The sequence below is a fragment of the Alligator sinensis genome, unplaced genomic scaffold (genome assembly GCF_000455745.1).
Source record: "Alligator sinensis unplaced genomic scaffold, ASM45574v1 scaffold872_3, whole genome shotgun sequence".
Lineage (NCBI taxonomy): Eukaryota > Metazoa > Chordata > Crocodylia > Alligatoridae > Alligator > Alligator sinensis.
This window is the reverse complement of record NW_005842137.1, coordinates 418,189-434,600: the sequence shown is the minus strand read 5'-3', so window position 1 is coordinate 434,600 and position 16,412 is coordinate 418,189. Positions and strand designations below refer to the sequence as shown.

The window sequence follows — 16,412 nt, the reverse complement described above, 5'->3', positions numbered from 1 at the left end:
CAACAGGAAGGAGATGGGCGCCGCGCGTGTTAAATAGAGAAAGAAAAAAAAAATGGAGATTGGGTTTTTACCTGGGGGGAGGGGGGGGGGAACGGCAAAACATCTAAAACATTAGATTCCCACCCAAAAAAAGAATTCCTTTCAAGCCACACTTTTTGGGTAAGTCCCCACTGCTTTCCCCCCTCCTTCCTTGAGGAACATGAATCAAAGCCAGAGAACACGAATGCACCAGGATGCTGCTAACTGCGCAGGAGGGCGCAGCCACTTGTTCGCGGCATTGAGCCCCAGGCAGCTGCAAAGCAGCATCGAGTCCTGCTTCACGCCTCGCCGTGGCCACGCATCTGTGCGACCCGGGGGGCGGTTGGAGAGCGCTTCAGAGTCGAACCACCCCCCAAACCCCGGCCCTTCTGCTTTCCCGTCGCAAGTGGTACTCACTTTCAGCTGCGACTTGGACACTTTGCCACTCTTCTCCACGTCCAGGGCGGTGAAGGCGTACCAGATGGATTTTAAAAGCTCTGCTCGCAGGTCCATGGCTAGAGGCACCGATGACAGAGGCTGCTCTGTCAACGGCGAGGATCCGGTTTCAGGAAACAGACTCCCTCGCTTCAACAGACCTCGGCGAGGCGTGGGGAGAGGAGCAGGAGCGCCACCTGCCTCGAAGACACAGGTCCCGCAGTGCCACCCAGAGACCGGCACCCTGGGGCCCACTCATCTTGCACTCACAGGGCATTCCTCCTGCCACGTTTGCCCCTGCAGCCACCCCCTCCTCTGACCTCCCCCCTCTCCCAGGCTGAAGGCATGCAAGAGCTGAGCACCCAGGATTTGGAAGTGAAGAGCACCTACTGTTCCCTCTGCACATGCTCAAGGCACCATACAAGTCATTCCCTGCTCCCAGCTCAGCAAGTCTCTGACCTCTCTTGCCTGTTTGATGCTGGAAAGGGGCCCAGAGCAGGCCTCACTGACACCCCGTGCTCCTAAAACTGCGACATATCGCTCTGCTCCTAATCTCTGCAAGGCGGGTAGCCTCGGTGCAACCGTAAAGGGGAAACGCATGCAAAAGGTCTGAGAAATGGAGACTTGGGCTCCTTTTGAAAGCGGCACAAAACTGTGACTCACAAGGCAGCTGTCAAGGTGTCACGACCCTCTGGAAACCAAATTCCCCGCCGCCCCCAGCTGAGAGATTGGGGGTTTTCTTGCAAGCCTTGTATCCAAAACACAGGAAGAAATCCCCACTGTCCCTTCCTGGGTAGTTGGAGGGGCTCCCTGCTCTCAGGTCTTAAATGCACAGGACACTTCATTCCAGCAAGAGCACAGGCCAGTGTCATCCAGGCCACCTTACCCTTGGCACTCGGCCTTCTCCCCCCAGCTCAGACAGTGGTGGTAGAAAGGGTTGTGGGGCTGCTGTCCGACTTGCGGGCAGCTACTGGCACTTTTGGGGACTGCAAGTGGGTCCTTTCTTGAAGAAACCTTTTCCTTTTGCACCTTCAAACTGAGACTTGCAATCATTCAGGGGGCTGTGCATACAGCAGAGGAAAGGAAGGAGCGATTGTAGTACATTACATGCCAGCATACCTCCAGCTGGGGTCACCTAGACTAGAGGCTCTGTGTGGACTCTGGCAGCTAGCACATGTTCGAACCCATGTTTTCACTGTTACTGTTATCCATGCTAGTTGGATAAAGACAGTACGGGGCTGCTGCCACTGTGCAACAACCACTCTCCAAGACAGACCAGTGACAGTGATGACCTCCTAAAACCAGGACTGGGAGAGCTCTAAGAAGAGTTATGGCTTGATGGACGGTCGTGGGACTGGCCTAGGACTCATGGTTTCCATTCTTTGGAAGGCCCATGGGGAAGGTTTAGAAGCCAGCGACACTTGGCTTGTGTCCACACCCCTCCTGCTCACTGCTATTAATAATCACCACCTTGGCGTGGCTTCCTGACCATCTTGGCTAAGTCACCTTATCTCCTCTTAAGGCTCAGTTCCCTCCAGCTGGAAAATCCAGCTCTACCTCACAGTGCATTGTGAAGGATAGACTCGGATCAGTGAGGAACTACAATGACCAGGACCGTGCCAGCTGCAGGAGACAGAAAACAAATGAATGGGTACAAGGCAGGGTATCATCAGAGCAGGGAATCATACATTCCTGTTATGGAGGCGGCAGGGGGAAGAGAACTGTAGGTTTCAGTCCAAAAGTGGGGACAGAAAATGAGGTTCAATGCCCTAGGGAGAGACCTTGCCCATCTCCTACTAGACCTGCCTGGACCTAGATGCTAAGAGCACACTGGGTGGCTCATGGGATGCTTGGGCAGGGCTGTCCAGCTGCGTGCGCCCACCCGCATCCACATCCCCTAGTGCTGAGGCCCTGGCGCACTGGTCAGTGCCTCAGCGGTCTGGAGACCTCTAATGCCGGGGAAGGAAGAGAAGGATGGATGTTTAGGAGCTCTGTTAAATAGGCATCGAGCCCACTCCTGCGGGTTCCAGGGACGGGACAAGTGAGCGTGGAAAGGATATAAAAACTTTAATTTGTTTCATTCCAAGTCATTATGTACCAACTCAGCCCAGCTCAGTCCCCGAGAAGTGTTGGTGTGCTCAAGCAGAGGGAGTGCTTGGGCCTGCTCCACAGCAGCGGAATCTGTAACTTGGCCATTCAGTCAAAATGGGTGATCTGGGGGCAGGGCTGTGGCAGCCAAGTTGATGGGGTCCTGCCTCTGCATGCTGGGGACAGACTCTGACACCCAGGGGGGTAGGGATATCACCGCTCAAAACACTGGGACTGGGACAGCCTGGGGTGCTTTGATGGTGCTTTATTGCTTGGGTGCAGATGCTGCCTACTTGCCACTTGTGCAGGAATTTCCCAGGAGGGGAAGGGGGTGGGGGTGCTCAGACCATGTGCCCATTCCTACAGGCTTTGGGGTAAGACTGCAGGAGCCACCTCTCTGAACCACTGGCTACCTCCCCTTGGCCCTTGCTGCTGGGATCTCTGCGGCTCCATGCGCAGGGCAGAAGATCAGCACAATTTGGAAATCCTGGCCACAAATGAGTTAACAAAGGGATATGAGTTTCCTCCTCTTCAGGCCTGGGGAAGGTCCTTCTCCATGGAGAGTGAGCAGGTTCATCCTTGAGCTACAGCTTGGATCCCAGGACAGTTTTGGGGCTTCTCAGAAAGATGTCCTAGAAAATCATGGGCAAGCCTTTAAAAAGGATCCCTAGGCAGCCCAGACCTCTCTTGCATGTGCTCTCACGGCCTGCCAGGTAACCCGGCCAGGTGCAGGTAACAGACAGCACAGACCCCTCCTTGTATTTGCACACTGCGGTTTGTCTTCTGCGTGGCAACTGGCAGGGAAATCCCCACCCGAAAACAAGAGTCCAGTCACTGGCTGCCCTGGCTCAGCACGAGCCTGCCTATGCATACATCAGTGCCGCCTCAGCACCCGTTCTCAGACACAGCTGTGCTCAGTGTCACAGTCTCCTGTTGCATTGCTGCTGTTGCCATGCTGATGGCCTCCTCCAGGCTTTGCTGTTCTTCCAGCTACAGAGGGGAGGAAAGACACACACAAATTCATTCTCCTAAACAATCCATGAGAGGCTGGGGCAGAATGAAGGGGAGAAAGGGAAGCAAAAGTGGTTGAAAGAGGAACATGAGTGCTGGGGAAGCACAGCAGAGAGGAACACAGGTGCTGGGGTAAGCAGAAGGGTGCAGGAGAGCAGTTATGGTGTGCTGCATGCTCTCAAGCTTGCCATGAGTAATCCATGCAGCACAGCCACCAAGCAAAGGTGCAGTAAAGAGAATGGAAGGGGGATCTGGGTAGAGTCAGGTGAACAGAGAACATGGCTCAGGCCTGGCCTGGTTCTGAAACAGTACCTGCACTGCAATATGAGTGCCATTGGCAGTCGCTAGCAATGCCACCTGCTGATGATGGAGAGAAGCTATAGTCGACTCTTCAGACAGGACAGCCCCAGGGGCGACTATTGTAATCTGGAAGATACAAGGCAAAAATAAATCCATTTACAAGCAAAGTGCCCCAGGCAGAGTATTCCAAGTGAGGAATCGGGAAGGCTCCACTCCTGCTCCTACCGGCTGCGCCTCGGTGCCATCCGCGCTGACCACAGTCACAGTATGTGTGCCGGAAGCCGCGAGGTCTCCCTGTGGCATGGTGATGGTCCCGCCCTGTGTCACCATGCTGATCGCGCTGCCCAGCACCTGTAGGTCCTCATGGGACAGACTGACCTGGGAGGGCGAAACAGAAGGTCAGCCTCCGATAGGTCCGTGGGGTGAGACTGACACCCAAGAGGGAGAACAAAGGGGCTTCTGGAGTGAGGACTGAGAAGCCAGACCGACATTCTTCCACTTACTGGCATTGCCAGCACCTTTTCTCTACTGCCTTCTGTGCCAGCAATTCCTCATTTTAGCAGCACAGCTCCCAGCAAGTCGAGAAATCTCATTACTCATTTTACAGCCACACATCCAAGACATCGAGAGGTGAAGCAACTTGCATGAGACCAAAGGCAGAGTCGATCCTACATCTGGGAATGCAACCCAGGAGTCCTCCCTGTGGCCTCCAGCTGAAACTACTTGACCACAAACCCCTCCCACTCTGCATGTCTCCTACCCTGCTCGTGAGGGCAGCTCGTTTCATTTTTGTGGCACCCTAGTAACAAAGGAACTGAGAAACCATTGCTTCCTTAACCTTGTGCTGCAGAAATGGCTCTTACATTCAGTTTGCAGGCCCTGCCGCAGCTGGTTGCTTCACAAGCACAGCAGGTGGAAGTGGTGACTGGCTGCTGGGTTGTCATTTACATACTACAAAAAAAATAACGACCAAATCCAGCCGACCTCAGCAGAAACTGAAAGGTGCTGCCATCTGATGACTGCCCAACGGGCTACGGCAAATGTGAGGCTGTTTAGTTCCCAAGGGACACGTGCTCAGAGCACAAGTAAAGCCTTGTCTAGCTGTAGTGTCCCTTTGTCTAGAGGCTGTAGGTGTAGCTGCTCTGCTTCTGTCCCTGACTGATGGCTACACTTACTGCTGTCCATACAGCTTCTTCTCTCAGCAGAAGAGAGCCCCAAGATGAAAGCTAAGATGAAGCCCAGCACCCACTGGACACCCCAAACCAAGGACCCAACCTTCTCTATTTAATGGGATAAGAAAGGCCAGAATATTTGCACCAGAGGACGATGAACGTGTACGACTGGCTGAGGTAGGACCAACATTAGTCACCACACTCCAGCCTCTGGATAGTCCTAGTCTCTGTACCTGCTGTGTCCCATCTTGGGTGATGAGTGACACTGGGGTAGGCGTACTGTCCTCCTCTTCCTCTTCCTCCTCCTCTTCCTCTGACAGGAAAGTAATATGTCGGCGTTTTGGTGGGGGGCCCTTCTCGGCAGCTTGGGCAGAAGGGAAGGGAAGCGTCAGTGATGCGGCCATGCTTGGTAATGTGGCACCAGATGTGGTACTGTCTCTATGACATCCGTTATTGAAGGGATGGGGCAATGCAGCAAACAGGAACATGGGACCGTAATAACAATGGCAGGACACTGGGCTGGGGGGTGGGGCTGGGGAGTTTTTCTTGGTGGCCAGAGCTAGGTTTGAAGAGGAGTCAGCAAACACAGGCTGCAGGATTCATCCTCTCTCTGTGGCAACAGTCAGGTCCACGAGTGGGAGAGGTAGGCTCAAAGCTGTGTCTGAGTGACAACTGCAGGCTCAGTCTCCAGAGCCATTAATTTGCTATACTATCTAACCTGAGCCCAGAGTGATTAACAGGGAAGGGGTCACTCACCTTCCAGCTGCTGCTGCTCGTAGAGGGCCTGCTCGCTCTCCTCAGTGGCCTCCAGCTCGCCGTGGGTGTTACGCTTGTGCATGGCCAGCGTGGAGGTCTGGCGGTAGGTCTTCCCGCAGCTATTGCAGGTGTAGGGCTTGCAGTGTGTGTGCACCACGTGATGCTTGTACAGGCTGGAGTACTCTGTGAAGCGCTTCCCGCAGCCTGGCACCGTGCACATGTATGGCTTCTCTCCTGGGGGCAGAGAGGGAAGACACGCAATGGGACGGTGCTGCAGCACTTAAGTTTTGCCTGAGCTGCATCAGCCTCATCCTGGCCATACCAATGGGGCCATGAGGCATAAGGAGGTGAGATGTGATCAAGGCCACCCAGAGAGTCAGTGGTAGAGCCAGAAATGGACTCCAGGAGACTACCTTCCTGTGTTCAGACCAAATCCGTCTGCCTGGAAAATGCTGCCCAGAGATTCTCCCATCATGCACAGCTCTCTTAGAGTTAAGCTTAGCAGGGTGGTTACAAGCATATTGGGGGACTGGCAGGGTTACAAAATGCTTGGGTTCCTCCATATAAAGTGCACGTGCACAGCTTTTTCCTGAAAAAGGCATGAGGTTTGTATTGTGGAAAACATGAGACCTGCTGAGTGACAGGATCAGAGCAAAGGCCACATTCTCCCGGAAGGTCTGCTGAGTGTCTGCTGCCTTCTTGGAGGGTTTTAGCTATTTTACAAGGGAATGGAGGGCTGTTTCCTCTGCCCCCCCTTACCTGTGTGGATCCTCATATGATTCTTGTAGTTGGTGGCACTGGTGAACCCTCTTCCACAGCTGGGCTCGGGACACAGGTACGGGCGCTCCCCCGTGTGTGTCCGGACATGGACCTTCCGAATGTTGGAGGTGGTGAAGGAGCGACCACAGCCTTCGAAGGGGCATTTGAAGGGGCGCTCGCCTGTACCAACACCAAGAAAGGCACCATGAGGTTTCTGGGAGGCAAGGAGGACACCTAAGTAGGGGACAGGACTAGAGGTAGTGGCCTCAGGCTGTAGCAGAGGAAATTTAGGTTGGAGATGTGGAGGAACTTTCTGCCTTGGAGGGTAGGTGAGCACTGGAACGGGCTTCCTGGAGAAGTGGGGGAATCTACATCCCTGGAAATTTTCAAGAGCCGGTTGGAGAGATATTTGGCCAGGATGGTTTAGTCAGGAATGATCCTGCCTTGAGCAGGGGCTGGACAAGGTGACCCTGTGAGGTCCCCCCCTGCCCTACTTTCCCATGATCCTATGACCTTGACACCACGGGAGCTGAAATAGAGATTCAGACCTCCTTACCCTGTCTGCTACATTGAAGAGTCCCTCCATCCCATGCCCTTTAGGCACCTCAACAATCAGGCTTGAACTGCACACAGCAAACAGGCAGATGCAAGGGACTGGAAACGCATGCCATTGCTTGGTGCCTGCCTTGGACACTTCCCCAGGGCCAATGCAGCCTCTGACAAGGCTGCCAATTGCAGCCACGTTCTGCTGGAAAGGGACTAAGACCCAAGCTCTTTTGCCTGCCCTGCTTGTTAACATGCATCAGAGGAAATGGCTGAGGTGGCTATTGCTTCTTCCTCATTATGTCTGAAGATGAGACCAGGGCAGACTCGCACTGAGATACTAAGGACACAGGAGCTTCAGCCAGGGTGTGAGCACACAGAGGTGCAAATCAGAGGGCAGTGGAGAGCACCTGCTGCTGTGCTCATCTTGGTGGGGAGCTCAGTTCTCTTGCCCTACAGTGATGCTGCCCACCTGTGTGTGTCCGGGTGTGTTTCTGCAGGTCCCCAGAGGTTTTGAAAGCTTTGCTGCATGTGTCTTCTGGACACTTGTAAGGCTTCTCACCCGTGTGCGTTCTCACATGGCTCTTCAGCCCGTACCCTGAGGGGGAAAGAGGCCGCACGGAGTTAGCGCTGCAATCAGCTGCAGATAACATGACAGCACAGAGAGAATTTGTCAGTCTATGGACCGTAGTCGGTCTTTCTCCGAGGCCTGGAAACTGCAAGAAATGGTCCTCCTGGCCTGCCTGAAAGTCCAGGTTCAAGCCTGAGCAAGGCCCAGTTAATTTTTCATCTTAACACAATAAGTGGAGTCGCTAACTACACGCAGGGCCTTTCTGACAAGGCTTTAAAAACAAAGCTCCTGTTTTCCCTGGTGGAAACACAGAATCAAACCCCTCCATGTGAGAGCCCCCCCGACGAGGGATTGACAACTCTTACCTGTGGCAAATGCTTTCCCGCAGCTGGGAAAATCACACCTGTATGGCCGGTCACCCGTGTGGGCTCGCTCGTGCACCTGGAGAGAAAGGACAGATATCTAATGCAAAGTCATGATTTAAGTGGGCTGAAGGGGGCACTGAAAAGGGGGATAAGGCAGGGAGCATGTTGGGACCCTTCTGCCACCCTAAACCCAAGCTGCCATGTCTGTCCTTGCACCAAGCAAATGAAAGAGCTTTTTCCATGCCCCCACCCCCCTTCCCCCTGCTAGCTACTAGGCTTGTTGGGACACATTTGGACTTCAATAAAAGGTGTAATTTGAAAATGGATTTGCCAACACGTGTTAAAACCCTGACACTAACAGGGCCAAGATTTTACCATGTTGGCTGGCTGGGACAACTCTTGACAAGAGGCCAATGAACACATGGTAAAAACACAACAAATCAGCTCCTACATTTTTAAAATACAATCTTTTATTCTCGTCTGGATAAAGCCCCATCTAGCTCCTCTGTTCTACGTGAAGATACTTGCTAGCAGCAGGAAAAAAAAGTGTTTAGTGTGTGAGACAAGGAAGCAGATCTGTCTTACAGCTAGAGCAGACACTGGTGCTGCTCAGCTCTGCTTTGGAAGCAATGCAGCTTGGCAGCCTGCCACAGCTCAAAGAGGGATGGGCTGACTGTCTCTCTTCCTCCACACCCCTTCTGGGTCCCAGTGAGTTCAACCTCTCTCCTCAAGGCACCTGTCTTACTCCAGATCCTTGAAGGCTGAATTCAGCTCCCCAGATGGCTAGAAGACATCACTGAGAATGACACACTTTTTCTATAAGGATCCTGGCCTCTTTTCTCTTTTCTCCTGGGGTCAAGTCTGTGTATCCCATAGGGCAGCACTCTGAGCCATCAATCTAGGATGGGGTAGGGTGCAGGATGAAAGCTTGGGTTTATCTTTAGCTGGCATACCTTTAAATGGTGGGCTGTGGTATAGAGACGGCCACAGCCTTTGTACCCACAGCGAAAGGCTCTGTCGCCAACCTGCTGCCCCTTCCCATTGCTGCGCACTTCCTCTTCCTGCAGATCCTGCCACAAGACACAAGAAAGCTAAACCAAAACAGCAACCACAGTGGTCTTTGCTGAGTCCAGATGGATCTGCACACACACAGTGCAAGCCAGTGCTTAGATCAGGGCAATCTGGAGCCAGGTTTCCAGGTTCTAGATCCCAGCTCACTGTGCACAGATCGTTTCATTTCTCTGGGCTCCAGTCCACTCATCATAAACTAGGTAGATATACTTATCCACCTTACACAGGTGTTGCAAGACTTCACTATCAGGTTGAAAAGGGCTTTGAAAATCCACCCAAAGTGTTATGGAAAGGCTAAATTTTACTTGCATTATTAAGTACTATGCCATGAGCTGCATGAGAAAGTCATGATGACCACCCTAAATTTCAGCCTGGCAAAATTCTCCAAGCCTGTTTTCCCAATGCGTGTCATTTTTTGGAAGGGGAAATTAATATCATTAGTTTTGCCAGGGAAGACAAAGAGACTATGAATCTGGGCTAATATACCTGCAGGATGAATCTGCAAGCTTAACAGTTGCATGACACAAAATAGCCACGTACTGGAAACAGGTAGACGGAAGCAGAAGGCAGTTCTAGAAGGATGTGGAATTGACCAAAATAGTCATTTTGGGTGGCTAAATCAAACCTGGCACACACAGGGTCCCTCTCGCAGGTTGTGACCAGAACCGGAGAGGTGATGGGATAGAGCTCAGCCTCAAATGAGCCAAGGAAATGTCCAACTGCAAAGTCCAAACCTGAGAAGGGGCACTGTTCGGCTCCTGTGGCTTCAAGTGGCAGATGCTAGCAACTCCCTCGTCCACCTCAGAGACCTGCAAGCAAAGAAACTTTGCATGTCCTTGTACCTACTTGTGCAGCACAGAACAAGTGACTGAGGCCTAAGCAATGACACACTTATCCCAGCACTGCACAGTGGGTCCAATGCTGCTTTTGGTCTTGTCACAGTAGGAAGGGTTGCAACTTGGTCCAGGTGCTGTTACTTTGAAATGTTCCGGGGAAGCATGAGGGCCAAGCATGAAGGGAACTTGCTACTGCTACCCACATCATTATTCTGAATGTGAACTTCAGGAAGACGACAGATCCCAACACCCACCGCTTCAAATGGAGGCCACTCACAATAAGAGGAAGCACTGTAAACTAGGAGCAGTAATACACACAACCAGTTAGGCAGAGCAGCTGTTGGGGCCTGAATATATGATAGATGTTAGGGTCATGACTGAAAGCCACTGCTGACAAGAAACATCTTCCTTCCTTCTCACCGGGAGCATTACAAACCAACAATCCTTAGTGGAGAGAAGTGTCTCACATCACTAATTATTTCTACTGGGAAAGATTAGGATTCCTTATTGCTTAGACCAGGTTGAAAAACATTCAGCCCCATGGGCCAGATGATGCACCTCCAGAGGTGGGGCAAGTGATGATGGGACCAACCCCTTGCATGCCAGCCCTGCTATCATAGCAGCTCTGGTACCCACAGGGTGTTAGCCCCACTTCTGCTCACCCCACCACAGAATTTCTGACTTTGTGGACTTGTGGGCTGTATGATATTCCCTTGAAGCTGACTGATGATATTAAACAAGACAGACTGCACTGTCTTGGTGAGAGGAAAAATAAGCTACGACCTTAGTGCCAGGGTATCAGTGCGGCATTTCACTATAAAGGCTGGGACATGGAGCTTCTGTGAGCTAAGCTGTTTGTGAAAGAGGCAGCTGATCAGAAAATAATGTAGCCTAAAAGCCATCTATAGCAGGATCTTACTCTGCTCTGGAATCACAATATGCTCCATAAACTATATCCTTCATCCACTACTGCAAGATGGCCCCCTCCAGAGTGGAACAAGGTAGCATTTAATAGCACATGACCACATCACATCTGCAGGAAGGAAGATGAAAACACTAAATCCGGCTGAAACTTTAAGGGGAATTTAGATGCATCAAATTAAATCACATCCAGTGAGGCATGAAAGCAACGAGACATTAGCCTAGCTGTACAGAGCTCATTGTGCCTCACTGTGCGAGAGGTGGGGAGAAAGCTAGGCCATAATACAGGATGTGGGTAGTCCTGATTTGGTCTACAGGTCATATCCTGCCTACTAGCTAATCAGCTGTGCTGGCATCCTCACCTTGCTGGTGTATTGCTTGAGCGCGTTAATGGTGTCAGTGTCAAAGGCATCATCTTCCTCCTCCCCGGCCAACTCTCCCACCTCTGTTTGCGCCTGCACTGCCAGGATGGTGCTGCCAGCTGGCATAATCACAGGACGATGGATGTAGGCAGTGGTGAACCGCTTCCAAGGTGCTGGGGTCATAACCCTCTGAAAGGGACCACACAGATCAAACAGTAGTAGAGCTGCTGTGTGCTGACTGCTGCTTGTCTAGCTTTTGATCATTTAGAGTTGGTAACAGAGGGAGGACTAAAGCTTCAGGGGCAAGGCAGTGTAAGTTCAGAAATCAAACCCCCTTTACTAACAGATCCCACTTTTAAACTAGAAGTATTAATCCCATTCCTCCGGGGCTGAGAAGGGCAAGAAGTGAAGGCTGGGACTGTCTAGGTAAGGAAGATGGACTGGAAGGGATGAGAGCCAGGACTAGGACTTGGAAAGTTGGAGGGAAGGGATCAGAAAGAACTGTGCTTAGCCAGAATGGGGAGAAAAGACCTATACCCACATCATCATCCCCCACTTTGGAATGGATCACATGATTTGCCTCACCGTTCCTCTGCCCCAGCAACTGTCTGCAAAACCCACAGGAAAGGTTTGTTTCTCATATCTAGTATGGACCCACAAAGAGGGTGACAAACTATACTATCATCAGCAACTCTGTTAGCCTAAGTGAGGGAAGTCTGTGCAGTAGACCCAAAGATTCCAGACCACAGATGACCCATATGATGGCACCTTCACACCATATAATGGAGGATCTCTTTTTTAACTTGCTTTTAAAAGAAAAAAACAGGGAATTACATACAGAAGAGCTACATTAAAAGAAGGTTATCAGATTAAAAAGCTCAATGCCAAACTTCAGAGTGCCCATGGGACAGCATTTGGCCCTTGTGTCTGGATGCCTAATGATACAGCCTCTACATGGAGCAATCTCATGGGTAAAGCAGCTGAACACTGCCCTGGAGAGCTATTTCCTCTCTCTTTGAACAATAACTGATACCCCAGCTATATCAGTGTCTTTCTGAAGATGGCACTTATGTGTTCTGCCCAGTTCCTACCATCCAAGTGGCAGACAGTCTTAGAAACCTGTAACATTTTAACATCTCAGATGTCAGACACTGGGGGAAGACAGAAGAATTCAGATTACCTTTAGGGGCAGTATGTATATACGCCATGCTGCCATCCTCCAACACAACTGGCTGCCCATCTTCGAAAGCTACAGATTCTGGGGGAAGAACAGAACACCAAACACACAAAGCACAGGCTGGGGCGAGGAATTTCACTGCAAGCTCTGAGAGTCAGTCTGCTCAGCTCCCCATACACAGTAACTGTTCAGAAGGGCTCAGTTCAGAAGTGTCCTGCTGGGTTTCAAAGCCTGCCACAGTACCCAGTATTTGCTGGTTATCTATACAGCTTAGCACTGCCACAGTTAACTAACTGCTGAGCTTGAAAGACCTTCCACTCAACTCAGCAACGTTTCTTTGGAGATAACACAACTTACCTTTTGGACACTTAATTTGATCAAGTTTAACTTTTCCCAAAATGCTCTACGTACCGGTGAATAGAACCCCATGGGTTGAGAAAGCAAAAACCCAGAAAAGGGGACATTTGAGAACACATGGAAACTTGGCCATTCCCTCTGATAGCTCAATTAAGATTTTCCAGCATAACAACAAGATTTATCCGGCCTCCTAGTTGATCTGATAATCCAGACAAGAAGCAATAATGCTGATAAGGGGAGGGAGGAATGAGGCACACACAGAACCCTGGTATGGAGAGAAAGGAAGGCATGGGGGAATGGGAATGAACATGAAGTCCTCTGCCTAAGGGAAAAATAGGGCCCTGTGGTATATGTGGAGGAAGAGGACAAGACAACCAAACCCCAAACGTGGAAAAGAAGGAATATAGGAACAGGAGCTATGGGGTTTTCTACAGGGCTCTGGGCATGGAGAGAGATAATGTAGGACTATAGCATGGCAGGGAAGAGAATCATAGAAAATTAGGGTTGGAAAGGAACTCAGGAGGTCATCTAGTCCAATCCTCTGCACAAAGCAGGACCACCCTCAACTATCTCATCGTAGGCGGAGGAAGAAAATATGATCTGGGGGGACTCAGTGCACGCGTGCGCATGTACCACCCTCCATCAGCAAGTAAGCCTGTCATTGGGGGGGGCGGGGCAGATCAAGGCCTCTGCAGTGAGGCAGTGGGGCAGGGGCTGGGGTGAATAGGGCCCTGGGGGTGCGTGCAGCAGCAGCAGGAGGCCCCCACCATGTCCCTGGACGAGCCGTCCAGGCAGCGAGCATTCCCACGACCCAGCCCAGGGCCCCATTAACCCCCTCCCCACAGGGGCCTCAATCTGCCCCCCACCCCTTCTTGTCTACAAATTTACTTGCTGGGTGCTGCTCCACACACGGCTGGGCCAGGCTGAGACTCTGTCTGTGCTCAACCCTCTCCCCTGTCCCCTGCAGCCGCTCAGAGCCCACGCCCATGCTGCCTGCATTTTGTGGGGGGCTAAGCCCCATTAGCCCAGACCTTCTGTCACCTATGTATCTCATCCCAGCCAAGGCTTTGTCTAGCCAGGTGTTAAAAACCTCCAAGGATAGAAATGCCACAACCTCTCTGTGAAGCCTGTTTCAGTGCTTTACTACCTTCCTAGTGAGAAAGTTTTCCCCCAATATCTAACCTAAACTTCCTCTGCTGCAACTTGAGCCCACTGATCAAGTTGAAGGTAGGTGAAGGTTGCTATTAAATCCCCTCTTGGTCTTCTCTTCTCCAGGTGTCCCTGGCGTGGGGAGAAGTGGGCCATGAAGGAAAGGCTCGGGCTGGGGTCGTGAAGAGTCCCTGAAATAGTAAAGGGTGCAAAGGTCGCTCACAGGAAACTTGTGGGGGACAATAGCGGGGTGAAAGGAGCAGCAGACTGCCGGTTATCCCTTCACAACACCTCATCATAGCTGGCACAAGATGATTATCCCCTGCTGCCCAGCCAGAGGAAAATAATTCCCATAACCTCTCATCTAAGTTAGTTCCATCTCATTTCAAGTCTGATAGGAAACCAGAGAGATCTAGCCAGCCTGAGAGAGATGTGGCTTCTAAAACTCCCCTTTGGAAACTAATCCAGAGTCTCTCCTTAACTGTAAAGAAAGAGTTGCTTCAGGTTCTTCACAGCTGAAAAAGACCATGCTTGGACGCTGCCCATCAAACACACATACTTGACAAGCTTACACAAAAAACCACAGAGTTTGTTGAACTTCTTTTTAGATTTGTGAAATGACAAACACTGGACTACTGGGGCCAAATCCTCCACTCTCTTAAATCCTCCACTCTCTTCCCCTGTTGCTGCTTACATCAACAGTACATTTGGCCGCTTGTCAGTTTACTGCAAATTTCACAGGAAGTCAAAGGTTTTACACTTGCATTCAGTCCGCCCTGGTGGACTTCACACACACACATTCACAGAAGTATAGGGCTGGAAGGGACCTCTTCCAGGGGGAGCTCAGGGGAGATGAGTCTTGAGTCACATCAGCAATGGCCTTCTAACAAAACAAGGAGATATTCCAAATGCTTCCTGAATTCATTCAAACTGCCCTCACCTTTCTGGACTGTCACTTGATGGATATAAGCTGTGGTCCCATCCTCAAGCTCGATCACTTGCCCTTCAATCAACTTCTCTTCTGCAAGAGTTTAAAAAGAAAATTATCATCACTGATAGCAGTACTAATAAACCTCCCTGCCCACGGGAGGGTCCTGTCCCTCCTTCATAACCTCTTGCCCTGTCTTCTTAGCAAAACAGTTGTATGGGCCAGTATCACAGTGTAGTGGGTGATCTGAAATACAGACCTACATAATAACAAGTCCTACACAGTAACGGGTATTTTTATAAATGCCAGAGAGAAGATAACGCCCCCCCACCCTCCGCCCCTCAAAGGTTACCTGTATGAAAGAAACACAGCAAGGAATCTTAATCATAACTTTTTTTTTTAATAGTCTACAGGTTCTTTCATCAATTTTTTAACCAATGAGGAGGAAACAGAGCAAAAATGCTGTAGTCTCATTGCTAAGTCTCAAGCCAGTAACTGATTAAAATAAATGATGGGGACTGCCTTTGACTTCAATACTCCTTCCCTAATACTTAGCTCATTACTTGAGTAAGAAAGGTGTTAGTGCTAAGTTTACTCTATGCTCCTCAGACATGCAAAACTCCCAACTTGAGTTCAGTGGAAGTTTTGGCTGAGTGAGGAATTGCAGCCCATATAATAGGCGAATGCTTACCACTGCTGGGTAAATCCTACCCTTTGTGTGCATTTGCTCTTGTGCGTGTTATTTTCCCTAAGGTTGAGTTAAAGAACCTACCAGATAAACACAAGGTCCTGACCCCGAGCAAGTCTACAAGGCAAGCAGCAGGTAACATGCTACACGGACGACTTCCTCAGATCTAATTTTTCGCAGCATCACACACCCAGTCAAAGGGCAGGCCCTGCAGCCCCAGCAGCTCATACCTTTGATGGCCTGCTGAATATAGGCTGTCGTCCCATCAGTGAGGGTCACCGCTTGCAGGCCCAAGCTCTCCATAATGCCACGATGAGTGCTCCTCAGACATGAACCTCACTTTAATCAACACTCTCCTACAAAGCAGCTTTCTGGAAGAGGCGAACAGATTTCTGCCTTGTTACAAACCTTAGATGAAAAGAACATTCCAAATTAGATTGTCCCCCAAGCACGCTCTTTTTAGCACAGAAGAGGCAATGTGTTAGTTGACCCAGCTTGCCCGACGTCTGTATAGACTGAATCGGCTTTAAATAAAGGTGCCAGAAAGCCCTGCTGAAGCACCCAATCTATACAGATGCTGCAGAGCTGGGTCTCAGTAACAAGCTGCTGCTTCCAGTAAAGCACTTCTTTTTTTAATGTCTGCGAGCAGTCCATAAGAACAAACACACTCACGATCCTTTCAATATCCGGCCTGTGAATTGGCAGCATGGGGGGTCACCGTGGGATGCTATGACCATAAATGGAATAAAACTTCATTGCCAAGTGCGCTGACAGAGTCTCATTTTCTTTTCAGGTGCAATGACCATTTATTTAACAATCTCATGTAGTTCTTACCAAGGGTCTCCTTAGGTCTTAAGGCACAAATCAACCAAATGGAAGTGTACTTTGCTATACGTTGGGACGTA

At 50.6% G+C, this 16,412-nt stretch overlaps 2 protein-coding genes across 3 annotated transcripts in view; both read right to left on the bottom strand.

The window, feature by feature from the left end:
• DEF6 (DEF6, guanine nucleotide exchange factor) overlaps positions 1 to 591 on the bottom strand; it is a 31,025-nt gene extending 30,434 nt beyond the window's left edge. For both annotated transcript variants that reach the window (XM_006025225.2, XM_025206075.1), the window contains exon 1: positions 436 to 591. In XM_006025225.2, coding sequence (XP_006025287.1) covers positions 436 to 531 — 96 coding nt within the window. In that variant the 5' untranslated portion in view covers positions 532 to 591. The remainder of the gene's footprint in view (positions 1 to 435) is intronic.
• A 1,914-nt stretch (positions 592 to 2,505) lies between these two features.
• ZNF76 (zinc finger protein 76) lies at positions 2,506 to 16,203 on the bottom strand. The gene is given in 16 exon segments (XM_014520670.2): positions 2,506 to 3,531; positions 3,865 to 3,978; positions 4,078 to 4,230; positions 5,258 to 5,388; positions 5,781 to 6,014; positions 6,540 to 6,719; positions 7,555 to 7,680; positions 8,019 to 8,094; positions 8,972 to 9,088; positions 9,824 to 9,898; positions 11,209 to 11,365; positions 11,367 to 11,397; positions 12,389 to 12,466; positions 14,832 to 14,912; positions 15,738 to 15,915; positions 16,180 to 16,203. Coding segments are annotated over 15 exon segments (1,731 nt in total). The 5' UTR covers positions 15,811 to 15,915; positions 16,180 to 16,203; the 3' UTR covers positions 2,506 to 3,426.
• Positions 16,204 to 16,412: the final 209 nt, after the last annotated feature.